The sequence below is a fragment of the Lynx rufus genome, unplaced genomic scaffold, assembly GCF_022079265.1.
Source record: "Lynx rufus isolate CCGP_SWC_20201006 ecotype Redwood Valley unplaced genomic scaffold, mLynRuf1.p SCAF_2, whole genome shotgun sequence".
Classification (NCBI taxonomy): Eukaryota; Metazoa; Chordata; class Mammalia; order Carnivora; family Felidae; genus Lynx; species Lynx rufus.
The window spans coordinates 54,809,375-54,828,335 of record NW_025814834.1 but is presented as its reverse complement, the minus strand read 5'-3'; the positions used below and the strand labels follow the sequence as shown (position 1 = coordinate 54,828,335).

The window sequence follows — 18,961 nt, the reverse complement described above, 5'->3', positions numbered from 1 at the left end:
GGGGAGGGAAGGGGAACACCTATCAGGGAGTGAAGGGAAATAGAGAAGGGAAGTCAGCAGATTCAAAGAAGGAGCGATCAGGGATGTTCAATGAGAACCAAGAGCTGCCTTGGAAGTTAGGGATGAGTGCCAGGAAAATGCACTCAAATGCTGTATGTAGACCTGCACCATCCTATATGGTAGCCACTGACCACAAATGGCTATTGAGTACTTGGATTGTGCCAAGCCCAAACTGAGATGTGCTCTGAGTATAAAATATACAGCAAATTTCATAGACTTTGTATACAAAATAATAAAAATACCTTGCTAAGAAGTTTAGAATTGGTTAAATATTGAATTACTACTTTAGATTTGTTAGCTTAAACAACATGTATAATTGCTTTTCACTTTTTATGTGATTCCTTATGTTTTTAATGTGGCTACTAGAAAATCTGAAATCACATATGTGACTTGAATTGTATCTTTACTGAATGGTTCCACTATTCAAGGATATTCAGACTATCCATGTTGGTTAATTGTACATCTAAGGACTGAGTTTTTTTAATGTTTATTTATTTTTGAGAGAAAGATAAAGCACGAGCAGGGGAGGGGAAGAGAGAGAGGGAGACACAGAATCGGAAGCAGGCTCCAGGCTCTGAGCTGTCAGCACAGAGCCCGACACGGGGCTCAAACTCACATACTGTAAGATCATGACCTAACCTGAAGTCGGACGCTTAACTGACTAAGCCACCCAAGTGCTCCAGGACTGAGTTTTAATTAAAGGCAATTTAAAAGAGTAGAGACAGGAGAACGTTGAAATGATATCTCAGTTGGTAGGCATTTATGGACCACTGAGTGGAGGCTAAGGAAGTAGAGTTAATGACACTTCCAAAGAAGCTTATTGCTTCAGTAAAGGAGGGATGTAATGACAGCTTTAAGGAAGGAGAGGCAATCAAAGGGGCTTCTCTGCACTTTTTTTCTTTATTTGATTAGACGAGACTCAAGCATTTTTTGAGACTCAAACGCAGCAACTGAAGATGCATGAAGGAGAGTTGAGGGGAAAGGCGGGAAGAGAGCACTAACTGGGCAAAGAAGGGCTAGCTTGTTGGACAACCCATCCCCACCTCAACACCCTGTTGGGAATGAAAATGAAAGTAAAAGATATGAACCCAACCTTTGAAGAAAGGGGGCAGGGACTACTCTAGCCAGGTTACAAGTTACCTCATCCAATCTTTACATCCCTCCTCTATGGAGAGATTTGCTTTTCAGCAGATGAGGAAACACACCCAGGAGGTGTGTTACAAGGTTAAACAACTTCACACAACCAGTAAGAGGAAAGTTCCACAGGTAGAGGCAGAAATGTCATGATCAGAATTCATACTTTCTTGTCTAATGTTTTTCTTCTCACTGCAGAACCAAAGGATTCCAGAGGAAAGAAATGGTTCTTATAGGCTATGTTTATGAACATTCTTAAGATAAAAAACCAAAACACAACACCATAGTTATAGAATCTAATTCTAACATGGAAATAGGTTCTATATACCACCACGGGGAATCAATGGAAATATTGCATTAGAGATAACAGATGTGTGGGTCAGGCCCATCAGGAACAGTGCTTGAGAGGAAGAGGCCAGCTGTGAGTAGAGGCGACAGCAAGGGCAAACAGAATTCCAAAGACAGGAGTAAAACATGGGAGCACAAGTGATAGAAAATGCTGACAGTCAAGAATAAAACACTCAGGTGGCACGAAGGTGAACTGCTGCTGCAGCCCAAAGCGATGCATCAGACCGCCAAAAACTACCAGTCTCTTTTTCTGCAATTTGTTCTACAATCCGAGATCAGATCTTATTTTTTGATCTTTGTTTAAAACTATGCTGGAGGAGGCGAGCTAGCAATAAGCAATTCAAACCACCTTAATAGAAATGCTTAAGGGAAGATGAAAATCTCTTCAAATTACTTTCATTTTCTTTTCCATGTGGAGAACAATTCTTGACAAATAACTGGTTACTACTAGAGACAAAAACTGATAAAGGAGAGGAAAAGACATCAGTTATTTATCTTCTTTAACCAAGGAATTTTTGATTTTCTCTCTTCCAATTATCAAAAATGCACACATATATAAAGCTGTTTTCAATCATAGTGGATGGCCACAGGTGACAGTTTTAATGTCTACTTTGTTTTTGAAGGCATGCTAGTATTATAACAACTATTTTATCTCCCATAAGTTTTTTTTTCTTTTTTACAGTAGGGAAGCCAGTAGTCATTATTTTGTACTATGCAATATGGTCAAATGTGCTCTGTATTTAACTAGGCAATAACCAAACTTCAAATATCCATTTGCTCCATTGGGTGATAATGTATACTAGGGAAAGAGGCACTAAAGCCATGTTGCTAATTTTTGTACCTGAGGACTTGGGAACAGGGGAAGAAAGAAGAATTACTCCCAAAAACATGGATTGGGTTTCTTTTTAGATGCATTCTGGGACTAACTATTGGCTTATGATTATTTGGCCTTCATCTCCAGAGATTCTGGGAGGATAAAGTTCACAATGTTTCTTTTGTGGAATCTGGAAGCCCTCCATGAATTACTGAAGTCAACTGGAAGGTATTAGTATCTCCTCAACAAATTATGGAATCCCAGTATCCTCTACTGTGGGTAGTAGGAAAGCTAAAAGGTGTTGTTTGTCATGAAGCAAATTTGTAACTTTATAAACAGCTTCGGAGATAATCTATCTCCTTGTCTGGAGTCACAATTTTATGTATTTGATTATTCTGATTTGTGTTGACGTAACATTTTTCTTCTCACATCTATACAGAAGAAAAATGGCACTAAGGACTTCCTCCCTTCCCTTCCCAAGACTGGCTTCAACTCTTGTTTGTGTTTATGTAGGCTCTTTACTTTCAACTACTTAATGACAGAAAGCCATTTAGTCCAGTGGATAAAATCAGTACAGTGGACACCTCTGGGCCTAAATTTTATTTCTAGCATTACCTCTGATTCATTGGGGCAAACCCTCCCAGTAGTAGAAGAAAGTCTTTATTTCAAGAAAGGAAACAGAGACTAGCCTAGTGTCCCAGCAACGTGCATTACTGCCAAAAATATCTAAGGCACAGTTTTCCCAATATAACTTAGAGTTCTACCATAAGTGACCTGGAGTTAATTATATTCCCTGTGTGTGTGTGAGAAAGAGAGAGAGACAGAGACAGAGACAGAGACATAGAGAGACATACAGAGACAGAGATAGAGAGACAGAGACAGAGAGACAAAGAAAAGACATGATAGGGCTACTTAGGAGTGGGACCAAAGTTTGACATTCTCACATTACCATCCCCATTTCTAAGCCACGCAGACAAATAGATTTGACACTGAAGCTTTGGCCTACATTCTTGGTTGTTGGAAAAACTGAAAGTCAGAAACTCTCATATTGACAGGATAACTGCTCAATTTTAAGAGATGTTGTCATTCTTTCAAAATGTGCTGTTTATCTTATTTGCTTATAAATCTTCCTATAAAAATCATTAAAATTAATCATACCCTTTACTTGTCTTTGGGGACCATGAGAATGAGGGAAGAGGAAAGAATGAGTCCCACTTCTTGGCCAGCTTGGGGTGGTAGCAGTGCTGAGAAAAGGAAAGCCAACAATCTTCAGCACCAGGGGCAGGGAAGAAAAAGAGATTGGGGTGGTAGAAGGAGATCACAGGCAGCCATGGGGCTGAGCAGACAGCTCAAGTAGCAGCAGCGAACTCTGTCACACAATGGAAGGGTCTGAGGGTCAGGGATCAATGTGGAGCCTTTCCCATCGAGCACCCATATCAAACAGCTTTATCACCGGTCCTACCACTGCAGAGAATGCCATTTAGTCACAGTGTGTGTCCCCCAATCCTCTTAGTGACTATTTAGGGGCTTAAATAATTGTTCCTAATTAAAATGTTGTTAAGCCAATTGAACAGTATTTAGAAATGACAAAGCTTAATGATTACATAATCAACCATAAGAAGTATAAATGAGCTAAAAAAATAGCTAAAGGGTAAAAAAGTTAGAAAAAAATTAATTTTAATTAAAAAGATTTTTTTAATGTTTATTTATTTTTGAGAGAGAGAGAGAGAGAGAGAGAGGGAGAGAGAGAGAGAGAGAGAGCATGAACAGAAAAGGGGCAGAGACAGAGGGAGACACAGAATCCAAAGCAGGCTCCAGGCTCTGACCTGTCAGCATTGAGACCAATGCGGGGCTTGAACTCATGAGCTGTTAGATCATGACCTGAGCCAAAGTTGGACCGACTGAGCCACCCAGGCACCCTGAAAAAATTAATTTTAAACTTACAAATAAAGTTGCCTTTCTGAAGAAACTATACTCACTACCAAGCCATGAAGTGGCATTTATTTTTCCTCCATATCATAGTATTTTGGAAAGCTAAGATTACCTAGTAATTTAGAGAACTGGTGTGGGATCTGGCCAACATGTAAGATTTTATGTGCAGACATTATCCAGTAAAGCTGAGAAAGTGACCACCAATATATATAATGATATGGTGAACATCTGAACATTTATTGAGCACTTACCTTATGTTAAGCTGTGCTCTAAACATTTTTACATATATAATGTCATTTTTTATAGAAAATCTATAAAAATGTATAAATACTATTATTATCCTCATTTTCAGAAAAGGAAACTGAAGTGTAGAAGTAACTAGTAAATGTCAAAGCTAGAAGTGATATCCATGCTATCTGCACCAGAGTCCCTCTGTCATGGCCTTTGACATGCAGTGTCTTTGAAAGCAATACCGGTTAGCATGCATTCTTATTAGGAGGGGTTGCTATTGCTGTAAAATCATATGCTTCTCCTGTACTGTAAGATACTTTGCATTTACTGCTGGCATGTCTTAGAGTAAATTCTAGAGCTCGTCTATGTGTTAAAATAAAACTCTGATGGGGGCGCCTGGGTGGCTTAGTTGGTTAAGCGTCTGACTTTGGCTCAGGTCACAGTCTCATGGTTTTTGAGTTCCAGCCCCACATTGGGCTCTGTGCTGACAGCTCAGAGCCTGGACCCTGCTTCAGATTCTGTGTCTCCCTCTCTCTCTGTCTCCCTCACTTACTCTCTGTCTCTCTGTCTCAGAAATAAACACGCACTAAAAAAAAATTTTTTTTAAATAAAATTCTGATAAATTTTAATCTATGAGTGGCTAGAAAGTCATGTATGTCTGTTACTGGGCTGAGCTATTAGATATCAGTATCTCCAAGATAATTCAATCCTTATTTTGATTTTATGCCAGCCAGTGTTAGAAAGCTGCATTCAAACAGAGACTTTTTTAAAAAACACACTAACCTAGGCACTTTTATGTTACCTCATGTTAATTTAATCTGGTCAACCGTTCAAGCTTTAAGTCCTGTTTACAACATAGGATCATATAAAGGAGAATACACTTGTATGTGTGTAAGTGTATATGCTCACACCCACACAAAAGCTTTACAGCTTCCCACCAGGTACAAGGCTGATGCCCTGAGGCTGTGCTTATATGTGCCATCTTTGATGCCATTTTAATCGCCTATTGATGAAGAATATGATTACATATGGCTACATGATTATGATATACATGGTACTGAAATTATAAAACCTTCCAAATGTGAATTCTGTTACCGGTTTTTCCTCTTGCAAAGAATTGTATCTTATAAGTATATGTGATCTGGGTAGTAAAAAGAGATTATATGCCCTTATGTCTTACTTAATTCTTTTAGATGTCCTTGACACTGTCTTATACAAAGAGATCATGAATAACTTAGTTTTAATTTATTTGTTTGTCTCACTTATGCCTGATTGGAGCAATTGAGAAAAATTACATTCATAAATCTTCTTGCCAAGATAATTAATTATGCACGAAATATTCCAAGCTGCTTCTGATTTTCATTAATGAAGCAGATTATCTGCAAAATAAAATGCTGCTGGAGTTAGGAAGAAAGGTCAGCCAGCCGCTCATCTTTAAGTGCAAAACAAGTGCACATTTTTATATCTGAAAAACAATGATAACGAGAGAACATGCTATGATTATGTTTATCAGACCATCACATCCCAATTAAGATGGAAAAGTATGTGGTTTTCATTTGCAATTTTCTTGTGACTGATACAAACCCTGTATCACCACCCTTCTGGTCGGCTAATTTCTTTTCCAAAGGAGACTTAGCTGAACTACATAGTTCACAGCATTAGGCCATAAGCACTTAGAAACAGAGAAGCACGAAATGTACCTTTTAAACGGCCCTTATGAGAGAAGACGCATCAGATATTCAGACATGTACATTATTATTCATCAGTAATCTTTGCTCTAATTCCCCCCTTAATCTTCCTTTTTCTTAAGTAGTTAAAATGATTGACAAAGCTGGAATTGTATTAATGTAAGATTTAACAGCTCTTATGTTCCCTTAAAATAAGTACAGACCTGACAAAAAAATCTTTATCTTCCAATGAAGCATGTGCCTCTGTATAAACTCATGGTTCAACAATGTTCTAGGATTATCAGGTAGATTATCCAGGAACATGATAATTATAGAGCCCAATTACCATCTAACAGAGACACACCCAACTCGGTGTTGCTGCTGCTGCCACTGTTCATTCACCATTGCATCAACAAAACTTTAAAAGAGAACAAAAAACTTAAAAACTTAGGTAATATAATTATGCTTGTATCTACCTGGATTTTAAAATACTTCCTTGTTCACATAATTATAAACACACAAAGTATTAATTATTGCTTATAATATTGAGAAACTAGAGAGACTCTACTTCCTCATCAATATGATTTTGCTTTAAATTGTGTAATAGCTTGGGGCACCTGTGTGGCTCAGTTGGTTGAGCGTCTGACTTCAGCTCAGGTCATGATCTCATGGTTCGTTGGTTCAAGCCCCGTGTAAGGCTCTGTGCTGATGGCTCAGAGCCTGGAGCCTGCTACGGATTCTGTTTCCCTCTCCCTCTGCCCCTTCCCTGATTCTGCTCCATCTCTCTCCCAAAAATAAATGTATATTAGAAAGAAAATTTTAATTAAAAAAAAGAAAATTTAAATTGTGTAATATCGTGACAGACGGTAACTACACTTATCCTGGTAAGCATGAGCATTGAATAATATATAGAATTGTCAAAACACTGTTGTACAGCTGAGACTAATATAATACTATATGTCAACTCTACTTCAATGAAAAAAATTATGCTACATTCAAATAGTGAAATACTATATTAAAATTATTTATTGTACTTTTGACACAAGAATATACCTATTACTTGTTCAATTTAATTTAAAAATGAGGTAATAAAATTTCATATATTGAAAAAAATAAATAAAAACGAGGTAATAATACAGCATGTATAGGTTAATTCCATTAGTTTTTATTTGTTTGGTTGGGTGTTCCTTTAATAAATGTGTGTGTGCCTGTGATTGTGCCTCATGCTTTTATAAAGGTCTGGAAGGTCGTAGTATGCCAAATGCTAATAGAAATTATCTGTGTGGATAGTGATCTCATCTACAATTTTAAATTTGATTATTAAATCATAAGCAGAAAACAATACAACTACCTTTTTGTTTTACTACTAATTGAATGCCCATTGAGCAAGAATGGCTGTTGAAATTATAAAAGTTAGTTTTATTTGATGACACCTTTTGAACTCAAGACAAATAATGAAACTAGCTTTTAATGCAAGAATAGTCTTGCTTAAGGGGCATCAGGGTGGCTCAGTCGGTTGAGTGTCCAACTTCTTCTCAGGTCATGAACTCACGGTTTATGGGTTTGAGCCCCATGTCAGGCTCTGGGCTGACAGCTCAGAACCTGGAGCCTGCTTTGGATTCTGTGTCTCCCTCTCCCTCTGTTTCTCCCCCCACTCACACTCTGTCTCCCTCTCTCTCTCAAAAATAAAAAAGTAAATATTAAAAAAAATTTTTAAAAAGCATAGTCTTTACTTAAGCATGGTGGTGGAGGTGGGTAGGAGTATAGAAATATGCAATATGTCTATCTTTTTCAGACAAGATGACAAAACAATGCTGACACCAATATAGCAATTACTATGTGGCAGTCACTCTTCTAAGCACTTGGCATATAAGAACTCTTTTGATGATCCTAACAACACTTTGAAGTAGATACTATTATATCTACATTTGACAGGAAACTGAGTCTGAGGAAGGCTAAATACTTTCTCAGTTACTCAGCTAGTAAGTGGTAGAGCCAGGACTTCAACTGCTTTCAGTTAAAAGTCTGGACCCAGGATCTGTGCTCTTACAAGCAAGTGAGCCCAAAGAAGCACCAGTTACTTTATTAATTACTCCAGCTGTTGTCACTGGTGTTAACAAGAGAAAATATAACATGGGATGTTTTAAGACTGATAAGCCTATGGATGCCTGGGTGGCTCAGTTGGTTAAGCATCTGACTTTGGCTCAGGTCATGATCTCACGATTTATGAGTTTGAGCCCCACATCAGGCTCTGCACTCACAGCATGGAAACTGCTTGGGATTCACTGTCTCCCTCTCTCTCTGCCCTTCCCCGACTCATGCTCGCTCTCCCTCTCTCTCTCTCAAAAATAAATAAATATTAAGAAAATTAAAAATAAGAGCTTAAATTTTATACCTAAGAAAATGACTGTCTTAATTATTGGCCAATTTTATTAAAAATAACATTTATCCATATTATTATTTTAAAATTGAGTTTGGTTGAAGACTGTTGGGAATGGAGTCTAATTGAAAGGCTAGTTCTCTTAACCACAAATATACATTCTTAAAGCTTTCCCTTACCTAGAGCAGCCTCCAAAAATTAAACAGTATTGAGAGACCTCGACGTATATACCAACAGTAATGACAAACCCAGGGGAAAGATTGTGGACCAGATGTGAAAGAATTCATAGACTGTAAATTTTAATCAGATTTATTTAAGTGCCTCTTAAACTCATATTTATTAAGTGCCTCTTAAAATGCTAGACTTTGTGCTACATGGGCTTTTTTTATTCTTTTCTTTTCTTTTACATCCAAATTAGTTAGCATATAGTGCAACAATGATTTCAGGAGTAGATTCCTTAATGCTCCTTACCCATTTAACCCATCCTCCCTCCCACAACCCCTCCAGTAACCCTCTGTTTGTTCTCCATATTTAAGAGTCTCTTCTGTTTTGTCCCCCTCCCTGTTTTTATATTATTTTTGTTTCCCTTCCCTTATGTTCATCTGTTTTGTCTCTTAAAGTCCTCATGAGTGAAGTCATATGATATTTGTCTTTCTCTGACTAATTTTGCTTAGCATAATACCCTCCAGTTCCATCCACGTAGTTGCAAATGGCAAGATTTCATTCTTTTTGACTGCTGAGTAATACTCCATTGTACATATATATACCACATCTTCTTTATCCATTCATCCGTTGATGGACATTTGGGCTCTCTCCATACTTTGGCTATTGTTGATAGTGCTTCTATAAACATTGGGGTACATATGTCCCTTCAAAACAGTACACCCGTATCCCTTGGATAAACACCTAGTAGGGCAATTGCTGGGTCATAGGGTAGTTCTAATATTAGTTTTTTGAGGAACCACCATACCATTTTCCAGAGTGGCTGCACCAGTTTGCATTACCACCAGCAGTGCCAAAGGGTTCCCCTTTCTCTACATCCTTGCCAACATCTGTTGCTTCCTGAGTTGTTAATGTTAGCCATTCTGACAGGTATGAGGTGGTATCTCATTGTGGTTTTGATTTGTACTTCCCTAGTGATGAGTGGTGTTGAGCATTTTTTCATGCATTGGTTGGCCATCTGGATGTCTTCTTTGGAGAAGTGTCTATTCATGTCTTTTGCCCATTTCTTCCCTGGATGATTTGTTTTTTGGGTGTTGAGTTTGATAAGTTCTTTATAGATTTTGGATACTAATCCTTTATCTGATATGCCATTTGCAATATCTTCTCCCATTCTGTCAGTTGCCTTTTAGTTTTGCTGATTGTTTCTTTCGCTGTGCAGAAGCTTTTTATTTTGATGAGGTCCCAATAATTCATTTTTGATTTTGTTTCCCTTGCCTCCAGAGATAGAGTTAAGTAAGAAGTTGCTGTGGCCAAGATCAAAGAGCTTTTTGCCTGCTTTCTCCTTGAGGATTTTGATAGCTTCCTGTCTTACATTTAGGTCTTTCATCCATTTTGAGCTTATTTTTGTGTATGGTGTTAGAAAGTGGTCCAGGTTCATTTTTCTGCATGTAGCTGTCCAGTTTTCCCAGCACCACTTGCTGAAGAGACTGTCTATTCCATTGGATATTCTTTCCTGCTATGTAAAGATTGTTGGCCATACGTTTGTGGGTCCATTTCTGGGTTCTCTATTCTGTTCCATTGATCTGAGTGTCTGTTCTTGTGCCACGTGCTATGTGTTTTACATATGTTATTTCATTTAACCCTTAGAACAATTCTGTGAATTAATAGTTATTTTTCCCAATTTAAAGATGAAATTCATTAAAACAATAAAATACCACTACACACCTATCAGAATGGCCAAAGTGCGAGACACTGATAACACTGATAATGCTGGTCAGGAGGTGAAGCCACAGGAATTTTCATTGCCGGTAGGAATGCAAGATGGTATAGTCAGTTTGGAATATGGTTTGGCAGTTTCTTATAAACATACTCTTACTATGTATGAGCCACCAGCTGTATTCTTTGGCATTTACCCAAATGAATTAAAACTTATGTCCATGCAAAAGTCCGTACATGAATCCTTATAGCAGCTTTATTCATAATCACCAAACCTTGGAAGCAACCAAGATGTCCTTCAGTAGGTGAATGGATAAATAAACCATGGCATATCCAGACAATGGAATGTTATCCAGCGCTAAAAAGAAATGAGCTATCGAGCCATGGAGGAATCTTAAATGTATTATTACGAAGTGTAAACAGTCAATCTGAAAAGGCTACATACTGATTCCAACTATATGACATTCTGGAAAAGGCGAAGCTATGCAAACAGTAAAACGATCTGTGGTTGCCAAGGACTAGGGTGAAGGTGGAATGAATAGGCAGAACACAAAGGATTCGTAGGGCAGTGAAATTATTCTATATGATACCATGATGGATACATGTCATTATACATTTAACCAACCCACAGAACATATTGTACCAAGAATGAACCATAACATAAACTATGGATTTTGGGTGATAATGATATATCAATGTATATTCACTGATTATAATAAATATACCACTCTGGTGCAGGATGTTGATACTGGGAGAGATTGTACATGTGTGGGAACAGGGGGTACTCTGTATTTTCTCACTCAGTTTTACTGTGAATCTAAAACCTGCTCTAAAAAATAAAGTCTATTTTGGGGGAATCTTGTGGCTCAGTTGGTTAAGCATCTGATTTCAGCTCAGGTCATGATCTCACTGCTCGTGGGTTCCAGCCCCATATCGGGCTCTGTGCTGACAGCTCAGAGCTTGGACCCTGCTTAGGATTCTGTGTCTCCTTTTCTCTCTGCCCCTCCCCCTCTCATGCGCTGTCTCTCTCTGTCTCAAAAATAAAATGTTAAAATAATTTTTTTAAATAAAGTCTACTTTTATTTTTTTAGCTTATTTATTGAGAGAGAGAGAGAGAAAGGGAGAGGTGGGGTGAGGCAGAGAAAGAGGGAGAGAATTCCAAGCAGGCTCTGCATTGTCAGCATAGAGACTGATGCAGGGCCCCAACTCACAAACCAGGAGATCATGACCTGAGCCTAAACCAAGATTCGGATGCTTAACCAACTAAGCCACCCAGGCATCCCTAAAGTCTACTTTTAAAAAGCACCTCATCAATAAAAGCATATACTCCTCCTAAAAATGATGAGACGCCAAAAGTTAGAGAACTCACCATGTCAGAAACCTTCTGCAATACCTTACTTTAGTTATTATCAAAACATCTTTTGGGGGTACCTGGGTGGCTCAGTCAGTTAAGCCTCCAATTCTTGATATCAGCTCAGGTCATGATCTCATGATTTGTGGGATATAGCCCCACCTCAGGCTCTGAGCTGACAGCATCAAGCCTACTTAGGATTCTCTCTCTCTCCCTCTCTCTCTGCTCCTTCCCGATTTGTGCACACACTCTCTCTAAATAAATAAAGTCATTTTGAAAAAAAATATTTCTGATTTCTAGGGATGACAATATTCCTCTTAAGTATGTGTCTGAGTTAAAACGTTCATTTTGAAATTTGTAAGTCCTAGAGGTAGGGCTTTGGGTTATAAACTCAATGCAAAGACATAAGAGGAAGGGTTCTTTAAGGGGACAGGAGATCTGTGAAGATGGTGTCAGGTCAGGATTAGGGAAGAGAAAAGAGGGACAAGGAAAAAGAGTGTGTTATAATAGACTCATTTATGACAGGGAAGTTGGGAACTCCGGAAACATTTGTCTGATAAACAATTTTAAGTTAATTCTTGTCCTGAGCATTAATTTTCCTTTGTTGTGCCAGAATCACCAGTAAAAAGACCATTGCTTTGGATAATGAGGATATGAAGGTGGGGTGGGCAAAGAAGTAAACTGGGGAGTGGATGAGGGCTGACAGGCAAAACACAGCAGAAACAAGACAGCAGCTGGCAGTAGTCTATGCCAAAGGGCTAAAAGTGGAGATGAGTTGGAAAGTGTATGGTGACTTGAGGGGGAGGAAATAAAATTCCAGCAGAATGTATGAATGGAGGCCTCTGCATTTGGGTCTCTGCTCTATGCCACCTCCTCAGAGAGGCTTTCTCTGATTAAAAGTAGACCAACCCAAGATAAATTTACTGCTCTATTTTATTTTCTTTATAACACATCATTTTCATTTGTTTATGGTGTATCTTTCTAATCACACTAGAACCATGGTTCTCATCTGGGGGCAATTTCGCCCCCCAAGGGATATTTGGCAATGTCTGGAGACATTGTTTGTCGTCACAATGAGGATATTCTGCGGGCATCTAGTGGGTAGAGATCAGGAATGCTGTTCAACATCCTAGAGTGCATAGTACAGTCCTCCAAAGTTACCCAGCACCAACTGTCAATAGTGCTGAGGTTCAGAAACTGCATTAGAGGGGAAATTCCCAGAGGGAAAGGACTTTGTCTTGTGTGTTGTTATTCCCAGTAGGATAGCACCTGGCACAGAGTAGGTGTTAGTAGAATAAGTGTTAGTTGAAGGGGTGATCATCATTTAAGTCTTCATTTCTCCAGTTTGAAATAAGAACCAGTTTTTCCTGGCCTCATCTATGCTCCCAGCCATAGGTCTGTCTGTCTAATCAGGATCAGAGCAGCAATATATAACATGTGAAGGGACCCCTTCCCCATACATCCAGACCAGGAGACCTCCTTTCACATATTTCCCCCTGAAAATTCCTTCCAATTAATCGGTACAGATTTAAGCATGGGATGGGGACAATTAGAAATAATGCAATAAATATCCCACCTATTTGAGTTGGGGGTTTGCAAAGAGATTTCTATCCATACTTAGCCTCAAGTAGTTGGGACAGATGGAATGTGCGGCAAGAATATTGACAACTGATCAGAGTTGCACCTGCAGTTGGGGTAATGAGCTCTAAAAAACATGCAAACTCATGAACCTCTTGCCCCAACGCTTTCTAACCATTGAACATCTAGCTACAAGCCAAGGTCATAGTCCTTCGTTGGCACCAGACCAGTCTTCTAAGAACACTATTTGGGGCTGACAGACTTTTTCACTGACATTAGCAGCAATGTAATACAGTTCAGCATCATCCTGCCTCTCTAACTTTCAAGAAAGCTACAATTTATATTTGGAATTTCAAAGAAATGTGTCTAAAAGTAGTAACCTAGAAGGATGTGAGAAAGAGAATCCAACAATAGAACATAGTCATTTTCAAAACTACCCATAAGTACTCTCCCATTTATAAAATCAATATTATGATGGCAGGAAATACAAACCTTTGTTTTTCACTTAACTCGTGTGAGAAAACAACCTATTAGTTTGGACCAAAGGCCAAGGAGTTTGATCATGGCAACTGAAGAACCATCCCAGGAAAGATCTAATCCACATAATAGCCAAACTTCATTAGCTGAGGTCAGGATATCATTAACTCCCCTTTGAGTTACCTGATTTTCTTGCTGGTCCCACTGACATATCTTCAGAACCTGACCCAGTTCTTGCTGCTGTTGCTTCAGACCCTTGTCTAGTTGCCGTCTCCTATCTTGTAGAAGCTCAAGAAGGCTGTCAATCTTCAGACAGCTGTTATGAGCTCCCTGAATCAACTCAGAATTCACATTAGGTCCATCACACTTGAATTTTTCTATGAAGTCAGTGAGTTGTTGACTTTTGTTTAAAAGGGCTAGAGATCGTTCTAAGAGTTCTAGAAGAAAATTAGAAAGAAGAAAGAATAGTGATATGAGCAAGCTCTTCTATAGTAATATTCAGACTCTTGGTAGAATTTCAAATGCATGTAACCTTTATATTAACAATAAATTATACTGTAAGGAATTCAAATGTGTAAACATAAAATGCCTGTGATACAACTAGCCAGATACCATAACCTAACAATTTCTGTAGCACTAACTGCCAAATGATAGGATGCTGCAGTTCAGTGATAGTGTAATACAGTACAGGAGGGGAGAGATGGTGGGATTTGGGCACTGTTTCAGTCAGGTTTTAGTGGTGTGATACTGTTAAGGTGCCTGCTCTCCTTGACATGTTCTATGTTCTGAAGTGAATGGGCTGCTAATGAGGTTTAAATTCTATGACCCAGGAGTCATCCATGACACATTCCCCTCCCTCATTTTCAAGACCTGTCAATTTCACCCTCTGTCTCCTACAAGTGTCTACTTCTCTTCGTCCTCACTACAGAAAACATTATTTGTTGCCTGGACTTGTGCAGCCACCTCTGAATGGCATCTTTCTCCAATCCATTCATCTATTCTCCTTAGTTAGCCAGAGAGATTTTTTTCTAAACACAGTATGTCACACACATGCATGCATGTGTGTGTGTGTGTGTGTGTGCGCGCGCACACACACACACACACACACACACACACCTACCTAACAATGGCTTCCCATAGCCTTAGAATTAAAGACAGATTCCTTGACATAATTTAAGTCTGGCATGGTCTGGTCCCTATCTTCCCTTTCAGATTTTCTTAATCTTTCTACTCTTCATCCCTCTCTTTTTACATACATTACAAATGCTACATTCCCTTCTGCCCCAGAACTTTTCACTGTGTCCTCTGCCAGGAACACCATTCTCCTCAAACCCTTCCTTCTCTACCTTTATTCTATTCATACTTTGGGCCTTATTCAACTGCCAATTCTTCAATGAATAAACCAGTCTGAATCAAATCCTCCTATTAATTGTTCTCATGATACAATATTCCTCTCATTCATAGCTCTTAACACAACCGTAGTTTTATACTTATGTGTTTGGTTAGTTGATTTATTGTCTCCCTTTGCCACCAGGCTCCGATGCAATATGGGGACAGTGACCAGGATAACATTCCTAGCACTTAGGATAGTGACTGGCATAGGAGAAATGTTCAACAGTTTTTGTAGAATGCTTGAATGAGATCAAAGTATTAAAAGAGGGGGAAGAATTAAGAGAGATATACGTGCTAGAGATCAGTGGTCCTCTAGAGATATAAAAAAAGACTTTGATGGGGCACCTGGTTGGCTCAGTCAGTTAAGTGTCTGACTTTGGCTCAGGTCATGATCTTGCAGTTTGTGGATTCAAGCCCCGTGTCAGGCTCTCTACTTTAGAGCCATGGCACTCTACTTTAGCATTCTAACATTCCACAGTTAACTGTGTGGCAATAATTAGGCTGTGGTAGTTGTGCCAGTTGTCTCTTTTAACTTGACAATTTTTTTTGCGGGGGGGAGATCTGGAAGAGAGAATGATATAAGTGAAGATATTGGAGAGAGAGATTTTGACATGAAAAAGAAAGAATGTGAAGTAGTTTGTGTCACATGACCTAGAGCTGTCAAATAAAGTATTAGATGGTATTATCTGCTCAGAGCAAGCAAGGTGTGATTATGTGCAATGGGCAATTTGATCGGGAGTTAACTATGCAAAGCAACAAACAGCAAGAACAACTTGAACCAAAAAGAGGATGGGATCATTCAAATAGAGCAGGAAGAGGCAGGGAGAACATGAGAGTAAATCTCTTAAAGAAATGGAAGCAAACATGAATAAGATGGGAGAGGCAGGGGCATAAAAAGAATTATCTGTCTAGAACACGTTCTTTTATAGAAGTGAAAAAAAAGAACTTGCAAATGAGGTGAAGACAGGTTATAGAGGGCCTTGTGTATCAAACTGAAGAATTTTAATTTGTATAGCCTATGTGATAATCAGTATGACTGCTTCTCCATTTATTTATTTACTTTTTGCTTCTCCATTTATATGTATATGTATTTCCTTTGCATTGAAGAGTTTGTTATGATATTGTGAAAAGTTACACACACACACACACACACACACACACACACACACAGGAAATATGGATAAGTGGCAGGGTTTCCACATAGTATTTATTTTCTTCCCTTCCATAACTAGCTCCTACACACTAGACTTTTCCAATGAGAGAGAAAAGTATAGCTCTAAGTGCTAGGGTATTGCACACTGACAGTGGATCATGCCAACCTGTTCTGGTTCCTACAGAATGCATATAATAATCCAAAATTTCCATTTGCAATCTTCTTCTGGTTTTCTGTTTCAACATCTGTCAAGACAATAGTGTAACTACTACTATAGTACCACCAGGAATGGAGTCTCTGGCCAAAGATAACTTGTAAACTGTACCTAGACTACAATCAGTCTGTTACTGCTACCCATTAAAGTGGATCAATTCTTCCCTCAGTTTCCTCTGTCAGTTCCTTTGGTTCTTCCTCTGTTGGTTTCTTCCATCTTAACTATTTATTGTTCATGCTTTCCTAGCTATTTATTCCACCAGTTGATCATACAAAGTAATGTATTTCTCCTCAAGGGTAAACTAGATAGAATATCATGAGCTTCAAGAAATACAAAATCCCTATGGTGTATTAATTTTAAAGACTGCATTTTTGCATACATAAAATCCCCATTTCTGACATAATGCCTTGTGATGTGAGGCAAGTAGATATTTAATAGCTTTTTATTATTTATTTTGATTGTCATTATATCTAAGCAAGTTAATATTAAAGTAGATTTTATACAAATACCTGTACAGTTTGCCATTCTTAAGTATATATAATAAATTCAAGATGGATAAATAGAGATGTACATAGCTTAAGTGACTTTATAACTTGCTAAATAATCTTTCCAAATGGGTAATTTCTAAGAAGTATCAAAGTTACAGTCTTGGCATCGAGATCATGAGTGATATTTCTTCCTAAAAGATTTTAAAATATTCCAAATGTTCCGCAGCAGGATGGTGTTTCCTAAACTCATTCAGTGGGCACTTTCAAATATATACAAAAGTAAAGAAAATAGTATAATGGACCCTAATGAACCTATATGTCAGCCACATTTAAAATATATATAAAACACTTAAGAACAAGGAAATAATAATACGATTGCTACTGTGAGGAATATTCTTAGGTATTATGTTCATTGTAAGAAGACCACTGGAAAAGTGGAGGGCTTAGTTGTGATCTTTCAGAGCTTAGAACCAACTGTCTCTTCCTTAATGTAGTGCCTTGTTTATTCCTCAGGTTTGTATCATTGTGTTGTGTCTTACACTGGAATTAAATACAAATGACACTCAATAAACATACTTTGGGTTGGATGCTATTCTACATCGTAGAGACTCAGAGATGTACTAATACCTACCCTCCAGAGTCTCACAATCTGGTGATGGAGACAAATATGGAAATAAATTGTTATTACACAGTGTGCTGGGTGGTATAACAGGGACCCACAGGAAGCACGGAGGTTACTCACCAATAAATGTATACATGCCCCAACCAAATTGTAGACTTCCTCTACTCTCTTTTTAAAAAATAAGTGTAATAGAAAAAACAGTATTTTCCTTATCCAAAGCTATTATTTGAAGACTGCTCTTCATTTCCTGACCTTGAGAAGGAACATTCACTGAATTCAACCATTTATTCAATCAAGAAATATTTCATGAGGATCCACCATGTGCCAGCACTGTGCTAGATGCTGAGGATACAAGGCTGAACAAGGTAGAAATGGCCTCTGATCTCAGGAGATAAATGTGGCAGGTTGAATAACCAAATCTTTGGAGGCTATTCCTCTAACATCCCCTTAGAATCATTTACAACTATGTCTTTTCTGAAACAGATGACCAAAAATAAAGCTTTATTTAACCTCTCTTGGAACAGTTTGAGGTATAAACAGACAAATTTAAAATACAATGTCACGCGTGAGCATTCTCATGTGAACACATTGTAAAACCTCTAAAAGGTTAGGTGAGGAATAAACATATTTCTTGCCTTTGGTATGATTTTCATGAAGCTGCAGAAGGGATTTTAAGGACTCGGCACTCTCAAACTCCTGGGTGTTCTGGAGGAAATCTTCAGCTTGGTCTATTTTAATAGCAAACTACAACAGAAATACAATGGAAAGACATTTGAAAAAATAAAAATTAATGTGCCACTTTGGGTTATTTGTACAAGTTTTTCATTAATTCATGGCCTAGTTGACTGTAAATGTGTCTGTTTGTATAATGATGTGTGTGTTTGTGTGAGTGCATGCTGGCTTAGGGTGTTTGTATGAGGCTGTGTGTTTGCACGTTGCCACTTTACAAAGTGCCAAAGTAAAAATTTTCTTCTCCTTCCTTTGTATTCCTTTCATACTTGGAAATATGTCATATATGCTGAAATAATCTAACTAGTTTACCAATAAATGTCTATTGGAATTTTCAACTAAAATTAGTGTGTTTAAGCAGCCATTTTTCAACATGTAAAGCAGTTCATCAAAGAATAACCAGAAAGCTTGCTAACTAACAACAACAAAAACAAAACAATGAAAGTTTGGTAAACCAGTAGCCTATGTAATTATAAGTAAATATAATTTAAGAAAGTTGAAATATAATGTTTT

The 18,961-nt window shown here is 38.1% G+C and overlaps 1 protein-coding gene across 1 annotated transcript in view; it reads right to left on the bottom strand.

The window, feature by feature from the left end:
* The window catches only part of CCDC141 (coiled-coil domain containing 141), a 205,516-nt gene that overhangs the window by 128,033 nt on the left and 58,522 nt on the right, over window positions 1–18,961 (bottom strand). Inside the window, exons 4-5 of the mRNA XM_047085862.1 lie at window positions 18,355–18,463; window positions 14,034–14,287 (exon numbers count right to left, since the gene is read on the bottom strand). Of these exons, the coding sequence (XP_046941818.1) occupies window positions 14,034–14,287; window positions 18,355–18,463 (363 nt within the window). The remainder of the gene's footprint in view (window positions 1–14,033; window positions 14,288–18,354; window positions 18,464–18,961) is intronic.